The sequence below is a fragment of the Lolium rigidum genome, chromosome 5 (assembly GCF_022539505.1).
Source record: "Lolium rigidum isolate FL_2022 chromosome 5, APGP_CSIRO_Lrig_0.1, whole genome shotgun sequence".
NCBI lineage: Eukaryota > Viridiplantae > Streptophyta > Magnoliopsida > Poales > Poaceae > Lolium > Lolium rigidum.
This window is the reverse complement of record NC_061512.1, coordinates 122,670,648-122,688,389: the sequence shown is the minus strand read 5'-3', so window position 1 is coordinate 122,688,389 and position 17,742 is coordinate 122,670,648. Positions and strand designations below refer to the sequence as shown.

The 17,742-nt window shown below is 44.2% G+C and overlaps 1 protein-coding gene across 1 annotated transcript; it reads left to right on the top strand.

Moving 5' to 3' along the window:
* The first annotated feature begins 10,589 nt into the window (after window positions 1–10,589).
* LOC124652877 (probable serine/threonine-protein kinase PBL8) lies at window positions 10,590–15,493 on the top strand. Its single transcript, XM_047191923.1, has 6 exons — window positions 10,590–10,819; window positions 12,045–12,379; window positions 13,019–13,154; window positions 13,969–14,105; window positions 14,229–14,352; window positions 14,729–15,493. The coding sequence occupies exons 1-6, from the start codon at window positions 10,765–10,767 to the stop codon at window positions 15,175–15,177; spliced, it is 1,236 nt and encodes a 411-aa protein (XP_047047879.1). The 5' UTR covers window positions 10,590–10,764; the 3' UTR covers window positions 15,178–15,493.
* The last annotated feature ends 2,249 nt before the right edge of the window (window positions 15,494–17,742 follow it).

Below are 17,742 nucleotides of genomic sequence, written 5' to 3'. Positions count from 1 at the left end.
AAAGGCAAATATCCAGAAATTAGGGTAAAAAATAAATCCAACAAAGGAAAGGTTTATTGTTCATAGAGGCTGAAGATTTTGTAACAATAAATTTTGTAACAGGGATATTCTACGTACAAGTTGTTTTTAAAGTATTTCTTTTGTATTATTGGGGGTTGCAATTTTTGAAACCATACCCTGTGTGAAAAATCTTGATCACTCCATACCCTGCATGGATCATCGTATTTTGGAAAAAATATCAAAAAGTAGATTTTGAAATTTTAAAATTCTGAAAAGTTTTATGATTTATTCTATCAACTTGAAGATCTTAGAGCGATAGAGATTGTATTGAAGTCTGCAAAATAAAGATAAACCCGTTGTGAACCGAGTGCAACGTTTTGAACCATATAGTATATCGAGATATGACACATTTCGTCTACATGGAGGCTGACATATGGGACCCAAAGAAAAATCCAAGTAGCCAAGTAGCCAGAAATCAGGAGTCAATAAAATCCAAGAAAGGAAAATTTTATAGTTCAGAGAGGATGACATATGGGACCCAATTTGCGGCATCGGCCTCAAAGTTTCGAAGACGGCAGGGATCCAAAGAAAAAGCCAAGTAGGCAGAAATTAGGGGGCCAAAAATAATCAAAGAAAGGAAACGTTTGTCGTTCAAAGAGTATGACATATGGGACCCATTTGCCGGCAGCGTCCTCGACTTTTCAAAGGCTGCGGGGGATCCAAAGAAAAAGCCAATTAGCCATAAACCAGGGGCCAAAAATAATTCAATAAAGGAAACGTTCATTGTACATTGAGGCTGACATATGGGACCCATTTGCAGCGAGCATCCTCAACGTTAACAAGACGGCAGGGGATCCAGAGAAAAAGTCAATTTTCTAGAAATCACGAGTAAAAAAATCCAAGAAAGGGAACATTAATCGTTCCGAGAGGATGACATCTGGGACCCATTTTACAGCAGCGTCCTCATTGTTTCTATGGCGACAGGGGATCGAAAAAAAGGCAAATAGCCAGAAATTAGGGGACAAAAATAAATCCAACAAAGAAAAGGTTTATTGTTCACAGAGGTCGACATGTGGGTCCCATGAGCCGACGGGGTCCTTAACGTTTCAAAGGCGGCATGAGATCGAAAGAAAAAGGCAAGTGACAAAATATCGGGAGCCAAAGATAATCCAAGAAAAGAAACTTGATAGTACATAGAGGATGACATGCGGGTCCCATTTAGCGACGGCGGTATCACCGTTTGAGAGGCTGCACGGGATCGAAAGAAAAAGGCAAGTGACCAAATATCGGGAGCCAAAAATAATTCAAGAAAAGAAACTTGATAGTACATAGAGGATGACATGCGGGTCCCATTTAGCAGCAGCGGTATCACCGTTTGAGAGACGGCAGGGGATCGAAAGAAAAAGGCAAGTGACCAAATATCAGGAGCCAAAAATAATTCAAGAAAAGAAACTTGATAGTACATAGAGGATGACATGCGGGTCCCATTTAACAGCAGCGGTATCACCGTTTGAGAGGCGGCAGGGGATCGAAAGAAAAAGGCAAGTGACCAAATATGATGTGCCAAAAAAAACTCCAAGAAAAGAAAGTTGATTGCACATAGAGGATGACATGCGGGTCCCATTTAGTAGCAGCGTTCTCAACGTTTCCAAGGCGGCAAGGGATCAAAAGAAAAAATGAAGTAGCCAGAAATCAGGGGGTCAAAAAAAAATCCAAGAATAGAAAGAATTTTGGTTCATAGAGGATGACATGCGGGACCCATGAGTGCCAAAAATAATCCAAAAAAAGAAATTTTATTGTACATAGAGGATGACATGCGGGTCCCATTTTGCAGCGGCGGTCTCAACGTTTCCAAGGCGGCACGGGACCAAAAGAAAAATGAAGTAGCCGAGAAATCGGGGGTGAAAAAAATCCAAGAAAAGAAAGATTTCAATTGGGCTGCATCCGGACATCCGGGCCTTCGAACTATCCTCACTGGGCCTTTTGACTCGTACAATTTCAGCCCACTCCAAAACAGGAAAGTTCGGATTTTTCTAAAAAAAACAGGAGAGTCCTATGCTTCACAAAAACAAAAAACAAGGAGATTCAACATATAAGTTTGTTTATGTAAAAATAAAGATTTAATTTATCCGTTTGAAATAGCTCAGAGCGAAATACACTGTTTATGTCTGCAAAATAGTCAAGATATCACATGTTTCTTGTACGGGGAGGGCGACATCGGGGACCCATGAGCCGGCGAGCGTCGTCAACGTTTTAAAGACGAGCGAGAGGATCGAAAGAAAAAAATAAACCAAAAATCAGTTGAAATTATTTCCAAAAAAAGAAATATTTATCGTTCTGAGAGGATGACATGCGGGACCCATGAGGCAGCAGCATCCTCAACGTTTCCAAGGCGACACATGATTTTAAAAAAAAAGGCAAAATAGCCAGAAATTAGAGGTCAAAATAACTCCAAGAAAGGAAAGGTTTATTGTTCATAGAGGCTGACATGTTGGACCCATGAGCCAGCAGAATCCTCATTGTTTCAATGGTGGTAGGGGATCAAAAGAAAAAAGAAGTAGCCAGAAATTAGGGGTCAAAAATAACTCCAAGAAAGGAAACTTTTATTGTTCGTAGAGGATGACATGCGGGACCCATGAGCCGACGAGCTTACTCAACGTTTCAAAGGCGGCATGAGATCGAAAGAAAAAGGCAAGTGACAAAATATGAGGAGCCAAAGATAATCCAAGAAAAGAAACTTTATTGTACATAGAGGATGACATGCGGGTCCCATTTAGCAACAGCGGTCTCAACGTTTCAAATGCGGCTTGAGATCAAAAGAAAAAGAAAGTTTATTGTACATAGAGGATGACACGCGGGTCCCATGAGTCGGCGACTTACTCAACGTTTCCAAGGCGGCGGGGGATCAAAAGAAAAAGGAAATAGCCAAAAATCGAGAGGGTGAAAAAAAACCAAGAAAATGAACTTTTATAGTACATAGAGGATGACATGCGGGTCCCATGAGCCGGCGGGTTCCTCAACGTTTCAAACGTGGCATGAGATCGAAAGAAAAAGGCAAGTGACCAAATATCAGGAGCCAAAAATAATTCAAGAAAAGAAACTTGATAGTACATAGAGGATGACATGCGGGTCCCATTTAGCAGCAGCGGTATCACCGTTTGAGAGGCTGCACGGGATCGAAAGAAAAAGGCAAGTGACCAAATATGAGGTGCCAAAAAAAATTCCAAGAAAAGAAAGTTGATTGCACATAGAGGATGACATGCGGGTCCCATTTAGCAGCAGCTCTCAACGTTTCCAAGGCGGCAAGGGATCAAAAGAAAAAAGGAAGTAGCCAGAAATCAGGGGGTCAAAAAAAATCCAAGAATAGAAAGAATTTTGGTTCATAGAGGATGACATGCGGGACCCATGAGTGCTAAAAATAATCCAAAAAAAGAAATTTTATTGTACATAGAGGATGACATGCGGGTCCCATTTTGCAGCAGCGGTCTCAACGTTTCCAAGGCGGCACAGGACCAAAAGAAAAATGAAGTAGCCAGAAATCAGGGGGTGAAAAAAAATCCAAGAAGAAAGATTTCAATTGGGCTGCATCTGGACATCTTGGCCTTCGAACTATCCTGCTTGGCCTTTTGACTCATACAATTTCAGCCCACTCCAAAACAGGAAAGTTCGGAATTTTCTAAAAAAAACAGGAAAGTCCTATGCTTCGCAAAAACAAAAAAAGGGGATTCAACATATAAGTTTGTTTATGTAAAAATAAAGATTTATTTTATCCGTTTGAAATAGCTCAGAGCGCAATACACTGTTTATTGTCTGCAAAATAATCAAGATATCACATGTTTGTTGTACGGGGAGGGCGACATCGGGGACCCATGAGCCGGCGAGCGTCGTCAACGTTTTAAAGGCGGCAGGGGATGGAAAGAAAAAATAAACCAAAAATCTGTTGGTAAAAAATCCAAGAAAAGAAACATTTTCGTTCTAAGAGGATGACATGCGGGACCCATGAGGCGACGGCATCCTCGGCGTTTATTGTTCATAGAGGCTGACATGTGGGACCAGTGAGCCGACGGCATCCTCAACGTTTTAAAGGCTGCGAGGAGATCGAAAGAAAAAATAAGCAAAAAATCGTTTGGTCAACAAAATCCAAGAAAAGAAAACATTTACCGTTACGAGAGGATGACATGCGGGACCCATGAGGCAGCAGCATCCTCAGCGATTTCAAGGCGGCAGGGGATCAAAAGAAAAAAAGGAAATATCCAGAAATTGATTAGGGGTTCAAAATAAATCCATCAAAGGAAACTTTTATTGTTCATAGAGGATGACATATGGGACCGACCTGCCAACAGCGTCCTCATCATTGCGAGAGGGCGGGAGATCAAAAGAAAAAGGCAAATAGCCGAGAAATTAGGGGTCAAAAATAACTCCAAGAAAGAAAACTTTTATTGTCGTAGAGGATGACATGCGGGACCCATGAGCCGGCGGCTTAGTCAACGTTTCAAAGGCGGCATGAGATAGAAAGAAAAAGGCAAGTGACCAAATATCGGGTGCCAAAAAAATCCAAGAAAAGAAAGTTTTATTGTACATAGAGGATGACATGCGGGTCCCATGAGCCGGCGGGTTCCTCAACGTTTCAAACGTGGCATGAGATCGAAAGAAAAAGGCAAGTGACCAAATATGAGGAGCCAAAAATAATTCAAGAAAAGAAAGTTTTATAGTACATAGAGGATGACATGCGGGTCCCATTTAGCGACAGCGGTATCACCGTTTGAGAGGCGGCGGGGGATCGAAAGAAAAAGGCAAGTGACCAAATATGAGGAGCCAAAAATAATTCAAGAAAAGAAAGTTTTATAGTACATAGAGGATGACATGCGGGTCCCATTTAGCAGCAGCGGTATCACCGTTTGAGAGGCGGCAGGGGATCGAAAGAAAAAGGCAAGTGACCAAATATAAGGAGCCAAAAATAATTCAAGAAAAGAAAGTTTTATAGTACATAGAGGATGACATGCGGGTCCCATTTAGCAGCAGCGGTATCACCGTTTGAGAGGCGGCGGGGGATCGAAAGAAAAAGGCAAGTGACCAAATATGAGGAGCCAAAAATAATTCAAGAAAAGAAAGTTTTATAGTACATAGAGGATGACATGCGGGTCCCATTTAGCGACAGCGGTATCACCGTTTGAGAGGCGGCGGGGGATCGAAAGAAAAAGGCAAGTGACCAAATATGAGGTGCCAAAAAAAACTCCAAGAAAAGAAAGTTGATTGCACATAGAGGATGACATGCGGGTCCCATTTAGCGACGGCGGTCTCAACGTTTCCAAGGCGGCAAGGGATCAAAAGAAAAAGGAAGTAGCCGAGAAATCGGGGGTCAAAAAAATCCAAGAATAGAAAGAATTTTGGTTCATAGAGGATGACATGCGGGACCCATGATCCTGCATCGTAAACGGCTCGATCGGAGAGCGTTGAACGAGATGGCGCGATCGAGAAAAAAAACAATGCCAGAGAGGCTGCCATCTGGGCCCTACATCCCTCGGCGGTGCGGATTTGCGTTGACTCGGCCGGCGAACCCGAGATTTCGAGATGCACCACGTCCCGGGACACAATACGCCACGTTTTGGCCGTTTTCGTCGGGCTAGGTGGCCTCAAAAACGAGAAAAAAACGTTTTGACATGCACAACGGAGAGACCAAAAATCGTCGGCCATGGTCACCAGCAACCACGGCGCGACTTCAACTTCGTCGGCCATGGCAACTTTTCTTGTAGTGACAAGGCTATTCTCAAGTTGAAGGCGTGGACTTTGGCAAAACCTTTGCACCCGTTGCAAGGCTCGAGTCCATCCGTATCCTTTTGGCCTTTGCCGCTCACCATGGTTTCAAGCTACAACAAATGGATGTCAAGAGTGCTTTTCTTAATGGTCCTTTACATGAGGAGGTATATGTGAAGCAACCCCCGGGGTTCGAGGACCCCCATTTCCCGGACCATGTCTTCAAGCTCAAAAAGGCCCTATATGGTCTCAAACAAGCTCCTAGAGCTTGGTATGAGCATCTAAAGGAGTTGCTTGAAGACCGTGGTTTCCAAGTTGGGAAAATCGATCCCACTCTTTTTACTAAGAAAGTCAATGGGGAGCTCTTCATATGCCAACTTTATGTAGATGACATAATATTTGGCTCAACTAACACAAAGTTTAATCATGAGTTTGCAAAGTTGATGACTAATAGGTTCGAGATGTCAATGATGGGGGAACTCAAGTACTTCCTCGGGTTCGAGATCAAGCAAATGCGACAAGGCACCTTCATCAATCAAGCAAAGTATCTTCAAGACATGCTCAAGCGCTTCGATATGAAGGGGGCCAACGGGATAGGAACTCCTATGCACCTAAAGTGTCAACTCTCTCTTGACGAGACCGGCAAGGCGGTGGACCCCAAGCTCTGCCGTTCGATGATAGGTTCGCTTCTTTACCTTTGTGCTTCTTGTCCGGACATAATGTTAAGCGTTGGTATGTGTGCACGGTTTCAAGCAAGTCTGAAGGAAAGCCATATCATGGCGGTAAAGAGGATCTTTCGATATTTAGTTGATACCCCAAATTTCGGACTATGGTACCCAAGGGACACGGACTTCTCTTTGGTTGGATTCACAGATTCCGATTGGGCGGGAGATAAGGTTGATAGGAAGTCTACCTCCGGAGCTTGTCACTTTCTTGGAAGATCCTTGGTGTGTTGGTCCTCGAAGAAGAAAAATTGTGTCTCCGTCTCTACCGCGGAAGCCGAGTATGTTGCCACGGCGAGTAGTTGTGCGCAAATCTTATGGATGAGACAAACCTTGGGGGATTATGGACTCGAGTATAGCAAGGTTCCTCTTTTGTGTGATAATGAGAGCGCCATTAAGATCGCCTACAATCCGGTTCTCCATGGCAAGACGAAGCACATTGAGATAAGGAACCACTTCATTCGGGATCACATTACTCGCAGAGATATTGTTCTATCTTTCATTGGCACCAAGGAGCAATTGGCGGACATATTCACGAATCCCTTGGATGAGAAGCGGTTCATTGAGTTGAGGCATGAGCTAAATATCATTGATCCATCGAACTTCGCTTGACCGTCGTGCGCACATACCACTCTTTAGCTATATGTCTAGATGAAAAGCACGCATGAACATAGGGGGAGTGCGGTTTAAACTTATTGAGCTATCCCTCCCCCCATAATGCATAAAGAAATCCAAAACATATGCTATTTGTCAAATAAGTGACTAATGAGCTTCATATTGAGTTGTAGCCGTGAGTCCTAGTTACATCTACGCGACCTCACACTACTATACTCTTACACGGTGGCTTCGGCCACCAACCTCCTCTTTGAGGAGTTTTTGGTTCTTCTTGTTTCTATTTGACCTTCTTTTGTTTTTCTTATTTTATCTTTGGTTCTTTTCTCCATGTTCTTTGTGGGAGTCACACCCAAGCTTTGTTTTTCCTTCTTGGTTTTTGCAAGCTTGGTTGTGTATTTCCTTACCATCCTTGTTGGTATGCTTCTTCTCCTTTTTGGTGTTCTGATGCCAAAGGGGGAGAAGTTATCTACTAGGACGGGTTTTTGCATGGGGACTTGGCTACATCTATTCTATGGAGGCTCCTTTTGTGAGTTTGGGTATTCTCAAGGCAAAGGTATGGCAACTTCACCCAAAGCTCTTTGCATGATCTTGTGTTGCCTCCATAGTGTGCATATGCTATATGAACATGTCAAGTATCCTAGTTGTATATGTGCATGGTTTGTAAAATCTAGGGGGAGTTATGCCTCTAGGATGTGTGTATATGTATTCAAATGCATATTTTAGTTATGCACACGTCTAGGGGGAGTTCCGTCTAGCTTTTGCAAATCTAAGAACCTCATCATAATATCTTATGCTATTGCCAATTCTTGTGTTGTCATCAAACACCAAAAAGGGGGAGATTGAAAGAGCAAAGTCTATACTCCATGTTTTGTGTGTTTGATAACAACACTTGAATGAATCTCATCGTGTACAAAGATTGTCTTTGATAGATTTGCAAGTGCACGGTGACCTCACTGAACACGTCATGATCGGAGGACTGAAGCGTAGCTTATAGGTTTTCTGGTTTTGTGTGTGTATCGCGAGGCGACATGGTTGGAGAGGAAAAGAGGAAAAAACAGTTTCTGCCTGACCGGTACTACCGGTACCAGGAGCGGTAGTACCGCTACCCTACTGGTACCGCCCAACGGTACCGCTCTGGAGCTTTGCACTGAGAAAGTCCCACAGAACAAGTTACGGTACCTCTACGGTACCTTGAGCGGTAGTACCGCCTCGGTACCGCTTAGGTACCGTATCATAAGTTACGGCACTACCGTTGTGGTACCGCTTAGGTACCGCTTGGGATCCAGTACTCCCAGAGGCCATTGCGGTACCTCAAGCGGTACCGCAAGCGGTAGTACCGCTGTGTGTCCACGTGGATGAGTTCTGTGGGGGATTTCGAATCCAGAGCGGTACTAACGCTTGCCAAAGCGGTAGTACCGCTTAGGCGGAAACTGCACATAACGGTTGGATTTCGGGGGACCCTGTATAAAGGGCCCTTCTTCCCCAGCTCGTTTTTATCTCTTCTCTTTCTCTCTCCTCCATTGTTACTGAGCTTAATCCTTGAGGATCTCCCCAACCATCCAACCAATCTTGCCCAAATTTTGAGGAGTGGTGGAGGAGGCCTCGATCTATAGTTCTACCAAGAGAGATTTCACCAATTCGTGCTAGTCCTTAGTGGATCTTGGAGTTAGGGTTCCTTTGGTGGGATCTTGGAAGAAGTGCTCCTATGGAGGCTAGCTTGGAGTTGTGCTAGCCCCATAGGGTGTTGGGAGCCTCCTAGTGTTGTGGAGCTCGCCCCAACCTTGTGAAGGAACCACCGCCTCGACCGGTGCCTTAGTGGAGAAAAGGGAGCCCCTTTGTGGAGCTCTCTTGAGGAAGAAGGTGAGGCCTTCCTTCGTGGTGTGGCCACCTAGCCTCTTGTGTGAGGCTAGCACCTCCTCAACGCAGACGTACTCCCTTTTGTGGGAGGAACTGCGGGAAACAAATCCTCGCCTCGTGTCCGCGCCCTCCGGTTGTCCCGCTCCTCAACTTTATTATTGTTGCTTGGTTCCTTTGCTTGTTGCACTAGCCTAGGATCATTCTAGGAACATCTCCACCACTAAAGCTATCACCTTTACCTTCCGTTGCACTAAAAATTGAAAAAGACTAAAAACTGCGTAGCGCCCATTCACTCCCCTCTTGTTCGTTACGGTCCGTTCAAAGGATCTGCAACGAATCGGGTCCCTTGAGCCTGAAGGTGTTGGAGATGATGGTGTTGGTGACACCAGCAAGAACGCAACCGATGTGACTGGAGCAGCCGATGACGTGTCTTGTGCCGACAGATTTTCCACAGACGGTACCAATTGACGAGGGTGCTCCCCGGCAATGCCCACCATGAGGGGCTTAGGGTTGACAAAATCATGCAGGCTAACACGAGGCATCGGATACCAAACAAACGGAGAGAGAGATTTACCCAGGTTCGGGGCCCTCGATGAGGTAAAACCCTTACTTCCTACTTGTCTGATCTTGATTGTCAAATATATCGGATTATAATGGGGTAGCCGATAGGTTGTGGTTGTTGTCTCGTCGAGTGGCTAAGATTCTAGGGTTCTAGCTCTTGACTTGCGATGAATATACGTGTTGAAAGTTGTGTCTCGGCATACCCTCTCCTGGCCTTTATCAGGCCAGGTCCCGAGAGTTCTGTCCGTACTCGACTAGGTTACAAAGAGATCTATTCTAATCTTTCCTTCTATAGTGTTTTCTTACCTTGTTCGTCAAGAATCCTTCTTCGGGTGAATCTCCTTCACTGGAACCAACGTATAGGCCCATCTTAGTTGTTGGGAAATCTTCATGGGCCCCAGGTTGGACCGGAGGAAGTAGTCTAATGTTGATTACCCGAAGGGTAATGCCCACATCAGATATCTTGCGATTCTACTAAGAAGAAAAGAATTGGCCAAGCTAATAAGAAAAATCAGACCCAACAATCCCATAACTCAGTGCATTAAGGAAAAAGAGCAAAAACCCTAACTACATGGCTATATTAGGTCTAAAATACATACTACCCGCAAACAAAGAAGATCCGTCACAACACACGAACAAAACACACCGCTTGACCCGTAGTTTGCATCATACTCCGTCCTCCGCCGCAACTATAAATCCGCCATTGAGGGCTTTCGTCACTTTGAATAAGTGAATACATTTTATTATCTAATATTGATTTATTTAACCAAAGAGTATACTACTTTTGTTTAGACTATAGACCTATTATGAACTTGCTATTGATGTTTTTCATATGTATAGTTTTATATTTTTTTTTTGCATATTTGTACCAGTGTTTAGCCTGTTTAGATATAGTAGAAAAAATAAACAGAGTTACCAACTCATTGAAGCGGGGTGAAATGGCAGTACTTTTTCAGGACACCCACCACCCCTGCCCCTCCCCTCTCTCTCTCTCATCACAAGTCACTCCCGTGCAACAACGGTTAAGGCTCTGCCGCCGGTGTCTCCCTCCCCTCCCTGCCGGCTCTGCCCTGCAAACACCTCTCCGTTCTTCCCCACACTGCTCACACTGCCTTCGACTTCGCATCTTCTCTTCTCGAGGAGGCGCATGGCATGAATCCAGCACGTCTCACCCGCCGAGGATGAGAGCCTGGGCCACCACCAGCAGAGGACGACGACCCCCGCCACCGACCGCACCGCGAGGAGGAGGAGAGAGATGGGGAACTGCGGAGCGAAGGAGGAGAATGCCGTCGTCGCCGCGCATGCACAAGGTTGTTCTTTACTTTCCCTTCCCCGGTGTTGGGTTGGAGATTTCTTGCCGATGCTCGTTTTGGGGCCGACGGCTGCTGGGATCTCGGAGTTGGACGCTTTGAATTACATCCAGCTCTTGAATTGGTGCTGGAATCGCCCAAGGAACAATCTTTGCTTCGGTTCTGATGGCGTCCGGTTTATTAGGATCTCCAGCTTGGTGATTTTGGTGGCGAATTCAGTTTTTCTTGTAGGCTATGTTCTGAATCGGCAATGCGGAAGGAGGGTTTTGAATAAATTCTAAATTTTAGGCCTAACATTTTTCTGCATTTTTTTCCTGTTAATCTAATTGGGGATTCTGGTCTAGAACATGTGTGTGGTCAAATTCAATCCTTTTTCGTTGAGTCTTCGTCTCCAGAAGCCCCATTTTGATTTCTCCTCTCTGATATTTCTACTTTGATGATCTGTGGTTCCTTGCCTCACTGCATTTGCTGGCGAAGTCGCCATTCTTCCCTGCTTCCTTATCTTCTTGGTTCTTGCATCATAAATCCCCGCTTTATTGTGCTCATTGGGAAAATTTACAGCCACTTGCTCCAATGGAGCTTCAATTTTTGTGCTCCCTCCTCACTGTGTTGTGTAGTGTTGACTTCAGTATTGCACAAAAGACAACCATGATCCTGCACGTTGAATAAACATAATCTCTTCTAGCAGCAACTGGCATTTTTAAAGCAAATTGCAACTGTGCGGTAGATCTGGTCTACTGGTCCTGTTTACTCCTTACTGTAACTAATTTGCCCATGTGCATACTTTTTTCTTCTCACTCTCCGAAATGTAGTCGAAGCTAGTATTTAATGGGTGGCCCATATTTTACTCCTTCTCATCTTACTTTTACAATTTATGGTGTTCCTTAATATGGAAAGCTGTGTTTTTCTTCCAACCATGCCTGTCAAATAAAACAATGCTGATAATCCAATATATTACTGATTTTCCGACTAATCACTTAGACTCGGCTCTATACTACATAAGTGAGCTCAGATTTTTCTTGATTTTTCCTGCTTAAAATGTTTATATAAAACGGAGTATCAGAAAAATCTCAAAAGTGGCTACTTGTTTAGAGCGAGGATTCAATCTATTATGCCCTTACTTTTTTAGTGTGATAATTTCTTTTAATTTTATCGGACTGATGCATAACCGGCAATAGTAACATGAACTTATTTTTCTTTCTTGTTGTTGCCGCTATGTTTTCAGTTCAGCAGGTCCACTTGTTAGAACACTCCGCCAAGAATGCTCTTGCAGATAAGAAGACCACCCGAGCATCATCAGATGTAAGTGATCCTCCAACACCTAGGAAAATCGACGATGCCAAGAACATTTCCATATACAACAACGTGATTTCCTTCACGTTGTTTGAGCTTGAAACAATCACAAAGAGCTTTCGTGCCGATTATGTTCTTGGCGAAGGAGGCTTTGGGACTGTTTACAAGGGTTACATAGATGAGAATGTCAGGGTTGGTCTGAAATCACTGCCTGTTGCCGTCAAGGTTCTCAATAAAGATGGACATCAAGGGCACAGAGAATGGCTTGTGAGTAACCAAGTTATCCTTATTTTTCTTGATTGGTTTTGTTTATTATGTACATGGGAATGCAGAGAATTAATAATTATTACAATAACTTTGATACATCATAGTTATGCATGTTATTCTGTGTTACCTGGTGATGCTATGTATGGCAGCACATAAGACAAACTTATTGATGACTCACTGCACAATTTTTTTCTTAATATCATGCAAATAAGCATGCCTGGTCAGGATAATTCTCTATAAGCTGCAATAAGAAATACTAAAAAACCTCTTTGGGTGTATGCATTTTAGAGAGAAGGCGTGGAAAGTTCATAAGCTGATGAACTATTTGTATCGAGTGTACATGTCTGGTATAAGCTTAGTCCCGCAGTCATGCTTTTAGTTATAAAATCATGCATTCATTGTTGTGGTCGGGTTTAAATAAACATTAGTGCTATGCTTAGCACAAGTAACAGCACCAACCAAAGGGGCTGACATTCGTATGTCACTCTGAACAACAATAATAGGGCTACTGAATTATTTTACAGACTGTGTTTGATGGTTTTATGCATACTTTTACCCTGTTAAATCATCACTTGTTTGGTATTTCGCTTTTGCTAAAGAGTTCTCAATATGTTTACTCATTTTTTATATCTTGGTCAGACTGAGGTTAATTTCCTGGGGCAGCTAAGACATCCAAACCTAGTAAAGTTGATTGGATATTGCTGTGAAGATGACCACAGATTGCTTGTCTACGAGTTCATGTTTCGAGGAAGTCTGGAAAACCACTTGTTTCGAAGTAATACTTCTGCTACTCTTCGCAACTCGCATGTTATCATAACATTTTCTGTGGCGCCATATGTTTACACATTTTCGCTCGATCCCTTCTCTCTAATGGCATTGAAATCACCCTTATGATGGCCACAATTTGGACAATAAAAGTACATTGTTTCTGTGATGTAACTTTGCATCATGTAGCACACTAGGAATATTTTCTTAGCTCCTGTGGCTTTATAAAGGAAAGATAACCTTGAGCTTCTTGTAAAGTCCAGAACACGAACTCAGCTGAGCTGGGGCTGGGCGTACACTCACATGCATAACCAACTGAGTGATTCCCAGTTTTCTGTATCTTCCCTGATCTTGAATAGCTCAATAAGTTTCACTTGGCAAATAAAATCCGGTTCTAGCTTGTTGGAAACAGATGTTGGTAGAGTCAGTTCAGGCATTTGAACTTGATCATCAGCCTTTTTGTCAGAGCTTATCCAGTAAACAAGTGATTTCCACATGTAACTGCCAGTATTGCACTTCTGCAGCTGAATTGGTCTGTTCATTGTGTATTGTTGAAAAAATTATTTACGAGATTTATCCAGTAAACAAGTGATTTCCACATCTAACTGCCAGTATTGCACTTCTGCAGCTGAATTGGTCTGTGCATTGTGTATTATTGAAAATTTTATTTACGAGCTTTATCCAAATTGCCACAGTTACCTACTTGTATATTTAGTGTGGTTATTATACTATACTTATATGCTGGGTTAGACTTGTATGTGATACCAAAAAAAAAACAAATTTTTTCTGACTCTGTCTGTTGTTTACTACTGTTTACTCCTCAGAGCCAGCTACTCCGTTGCCCTGGGCGACTAGGATGTCTATTGCCCTGGGAGCTGCCAAAGGGTTGGCTTGCCTTCACAATGCTGAGAGACCTGTTATCTACAGGGATTTCAAGACCTCAAATATTCTTCTGGACTCTGTTGAGTGCTCATTACTTGCCCATTCCTTTTCTTGTCTTCTCAGTTTTGTGCATATCCATCAGAAATGCATACTGGCAGTTTTGTGCGCATAATGACATTATCTCTTATTTACATTGACACAGGATTACGCTGCTAAACTGTCAGACTTTGGCCTGGCAAAAGCTGGCCCAGAAGGCGATGAGACCCATGTATCAACACGGGTGATGGGAACATATGGTTATGCTGCCCCTGAATATGTCATGACCGGTATTACCCTAATTTCCCAAATGTTTCTTCGGTAACAAATTCTCTTAGAGATGCCAGTGTGCTGTGTGGATGAGCTTCGTACTGTCATATTACCCAGTCACAAAAGCAACTGCATGATCTGAGATCAGGCACGTATACATTGTGTGCTATTTTTATTCAGTACAGAATAATATTTTTTTGAAACGAGGGAAAATATTATTCTGTACTGAATAAAAACAGTGCACGATGTATTTGTGTGTGATCTCAGATCATGTAGTACAGAATAATATTTTACCTTGTAGCCAAATGGTATTCTAGGTGATACACATTTACGGGAGCATGCATGCAATATTGTCTGTGTTTGCGCATTCTCCTCATGAATATACCTTGTGGGCAGGTCACTTGACTGCTAGAAGTGACGTCTACAGCTTTGGTGTGGTCCTTCTTGAGCTCCTGACAGGGCGAAAGTCCATCGACAAGTCCCGGCCCAGCAGGGAGCACAGCCTGGTTGACTGGGTTCGCCCCAAGTTGAACGACAAGAGGCGGCTTCTACAAATTATCGACCCAAAACTGGAGGGGCAGTATTCAGTTAGAGCTGCTCAGAAGGCCTGCAGCCTTGCATACTACTGCCTGAGCCAGAACCCCAAGGCCAGGCCCCTCATGAGCGACGTTGTCGAGACGCTTGAACCACTGCAGGAAGGCGGTGGAAGCGATGGAGCTGTTGTTCATGTGGGTGGCCTCCCTGACTACAGAATTCGCCGCAGGCTGACAGGAAACAGCATGCACTGCAGGGCCATTCCCAACCCCAAGTGCTCCCCAGCCGTCCCGGCGTGCAGGGTTAGGTGAATAAGAACCTCTGCAGTTCCAGTGTTCACCCGCTGCTGCAGTAGGTCCAGTTGTACATTGCGAGTTCTCGATGTGTAAATTTGATCCGCACACCGCTGCTGCTTTTTGTTTCTGCTGCTTATAAGGCCCCTCCAATTTTCGCGGTGGTCTTAAGGTATCTTTGATGGAGTGAGCCCTGCTGAAACCGGCGGGGTTTAATCCCTGGAGATGGAATGCTGGACCAAGAGGTGTTGAGTGTCAATGGTATGGAATCGAATTATGGAAGTTATGTCACATGCTGTAGTTTCTTTAAAGTTGGGATTGTTTCACATGTTTCTCATATGATAAGCTGCTACAGAGAAGTAGAGAAGTACTTGGTAACTTTCGCTTCTAATAATGCTATGTTGCATGGTTTCTGATTGCTGCCATTAGAGCATGATATGTCTGACCATGGCTGTCAAATTAGCACCACTGCTGACTAGGATGGCCATAGTTCCGAACACCATATTCTCCACGTACACCTTGATCTTCCCAGCGACAAGCTCCGGATGCAACATGCCTTTCTCGTTTCTTGCCTCCCAGATGTGCCAACATGTAACCGCAAGGACCATTGCCTGTACATCAGAGCCTCGGCCAAGAAAATCGAACAGCCATAGCTTCATGTCCTTCAGTATTTCCTGGCGAGGCATAGAGGGTAAGCTTCCTTCACAGATTTCCATACGGATCGAGCAAAAGGACACATCAGGAACATGTGTTCAACTCTCTTTTATTTCCCACAGATGATACATTCATCCTTCGCTGGTATGTGTCTATGCTATAGCTGAAAACCTGTAGGTAGACACATAAAAAGATCTCCTGCGCGGGACATGAGATGAGATCTGAGAGCGCCGCCTCCGTCGCCGCCTCTCGGCGGGCCTAGCCCCGCCGGCGTCGGCTCCCCTCTCCTGCCCCTGGGTGCCATGGCGGACACCCTCTCCTGCTAGCAGGCAGTCTTCTGGCCGCGTCCGAGGCCTTCCAACGGTAATGCTGATCGAGGTATTGGTTTTCTATTCCTCAGATCTGAGGTTCGTCGTCTTGTTCTTCTCTCGGCTCAAGGAAAGGTGATTGGTGGTCGTGATCTTGCTGATCGAGAAGCCATTGGTCCTGGTATGGAGGTAGATCTCCCTGGTTTCCGTGTGCATGTTGGTTATCGGCATGGTTTGCCGCCTTCTTGTCAACTACCTCAGCCATCAGGGATCCCATCGGAGGTGATTAATCAGAAGGTTTCTACACTTCGCTTTGATTCATCTCCAAGGCTTGATATTCAAAGGCAGATCTGGAGGCTCTTCCATTGCCCAGTTGCGTTCTTTTTGGATCATTGCAATCAGGAATTCTGGTTAGTGTCTTCTTTTGGCAGGGCTTCATTCAGATTAGATCCAGATTCAGTTAGTGCAGCTCTTAGTGCATGTCTGGGCGGTATTGCCAAGGACTTCCAGGTGCTTTTTCTCAGAGATCGTACTTTCCGTTTCTCAGTTTGCTCTAGAAATGTGGGTTTTTTGTGAATCAGCTGCGTTCATTCAGTTGCAAAGATTTTAAGGTTTTTTTCCTGCTCTGGGGCAATGGCGGACCAAATGCTTTTCGTGAATTTCGTCTTTGGCAGCAAGAGGAAGCCCACAGTTGGACCACAGTTAAATCAAAACTTTCATCTTTTGCGCTGTCAAAGGACCTTTAACATGTGCTAATCTTACTGCTGTTGGACCAACAATTAAAGATTTTCCAGGATCACATCTTCTGTCAAGATTTTCTTTCATTGTTGATTTTAATTCGGAGCTAAGGCTTCTCGTTGAAGATCTTGTGAATGCTGGATACTCAACAGAGGATATTTTGCTGCATTTTCGCAATCATTGTGCAGAGATTTCCCTGGACAGCCCCTGGATCATCTCTCTTCAGCGGACCTTGCAGCTGTTTCTGATTTGGCAAACCTGAAGTTATTCACTGCTGATCTGACCAACTTTTTTAAGATGCTGCTTAAGCGTTACCCTCTCAAGGATGGCCCGAAGATCACTGTGAAGGAGGTTTTTTCTCGTCTGCATTCTGATCTCCGTAACTTGGGCGGGAATTCAAATGCTGCTGCCAGGCCGAGAAAGACGGTGTCGACACCTGTTCGACCGGGCCGGCCCATCAACGGCCCAAAGTGCAGTTCGCTGCCTTTCGCTGAATCACGCAAGGATTAATTGTCTTAATAATATCAAGTGCTTTTTCTGTGAATCTTTTGGACACATTAAAGCAAATTGCTTTTCCTTCCTTTTTGGAAGAGATCCTCCAGTTCAGAAACGGAAAGTCTGGATTCCAAAGAAACAAACTCCACCTTTTTTGGAAAAAGATATATCTCCTTCCGTGGATAAGCAAGGTCATCGTGTTGGTCTCGCCGGGTCGTCTGACCGTCGTCTGTTCGATGGGAATCCAACGGCTCAGGATTAGCCGTCCACGTCTGATAGGTCTTTTCAGCACTTAAATCTAGACCTCAGTCTTTATTCCTCCCGTTAGAAAACCGCGGCCGTTTCGCCTCCTCTGTCCTACCAACCTCTGCAAACCCCAGAATACTGC

What these genes read in the sequence shown, in the direction of transcription:
- LOC124652877 (XM_047191923.1), top strand. Translation starts at nt 10,765, where the DNA reads ATGGGGAACTGCGGAGCGAAGGAGGAGAATGCCGTCGTCGCCGCGCAT. An exon ending in AAGGGCACAGAGAATGGCTT is followed by an intron (nt 12,380 to 13,018) that starts GTGAGTAACCAA and finishes TATCTTGGTCAG; the next exon opens with ACTGAGGTTAATTTCCTGGG. An exon ending in CAAATATTCTTCTGGACTCT is followed by an intron (nt 14,106 to 14,228) that starts GTTGAGTGCTCA and finishes ACATTGACACAG; the next exon opens with GATTACGCTGCTAAACTGTC.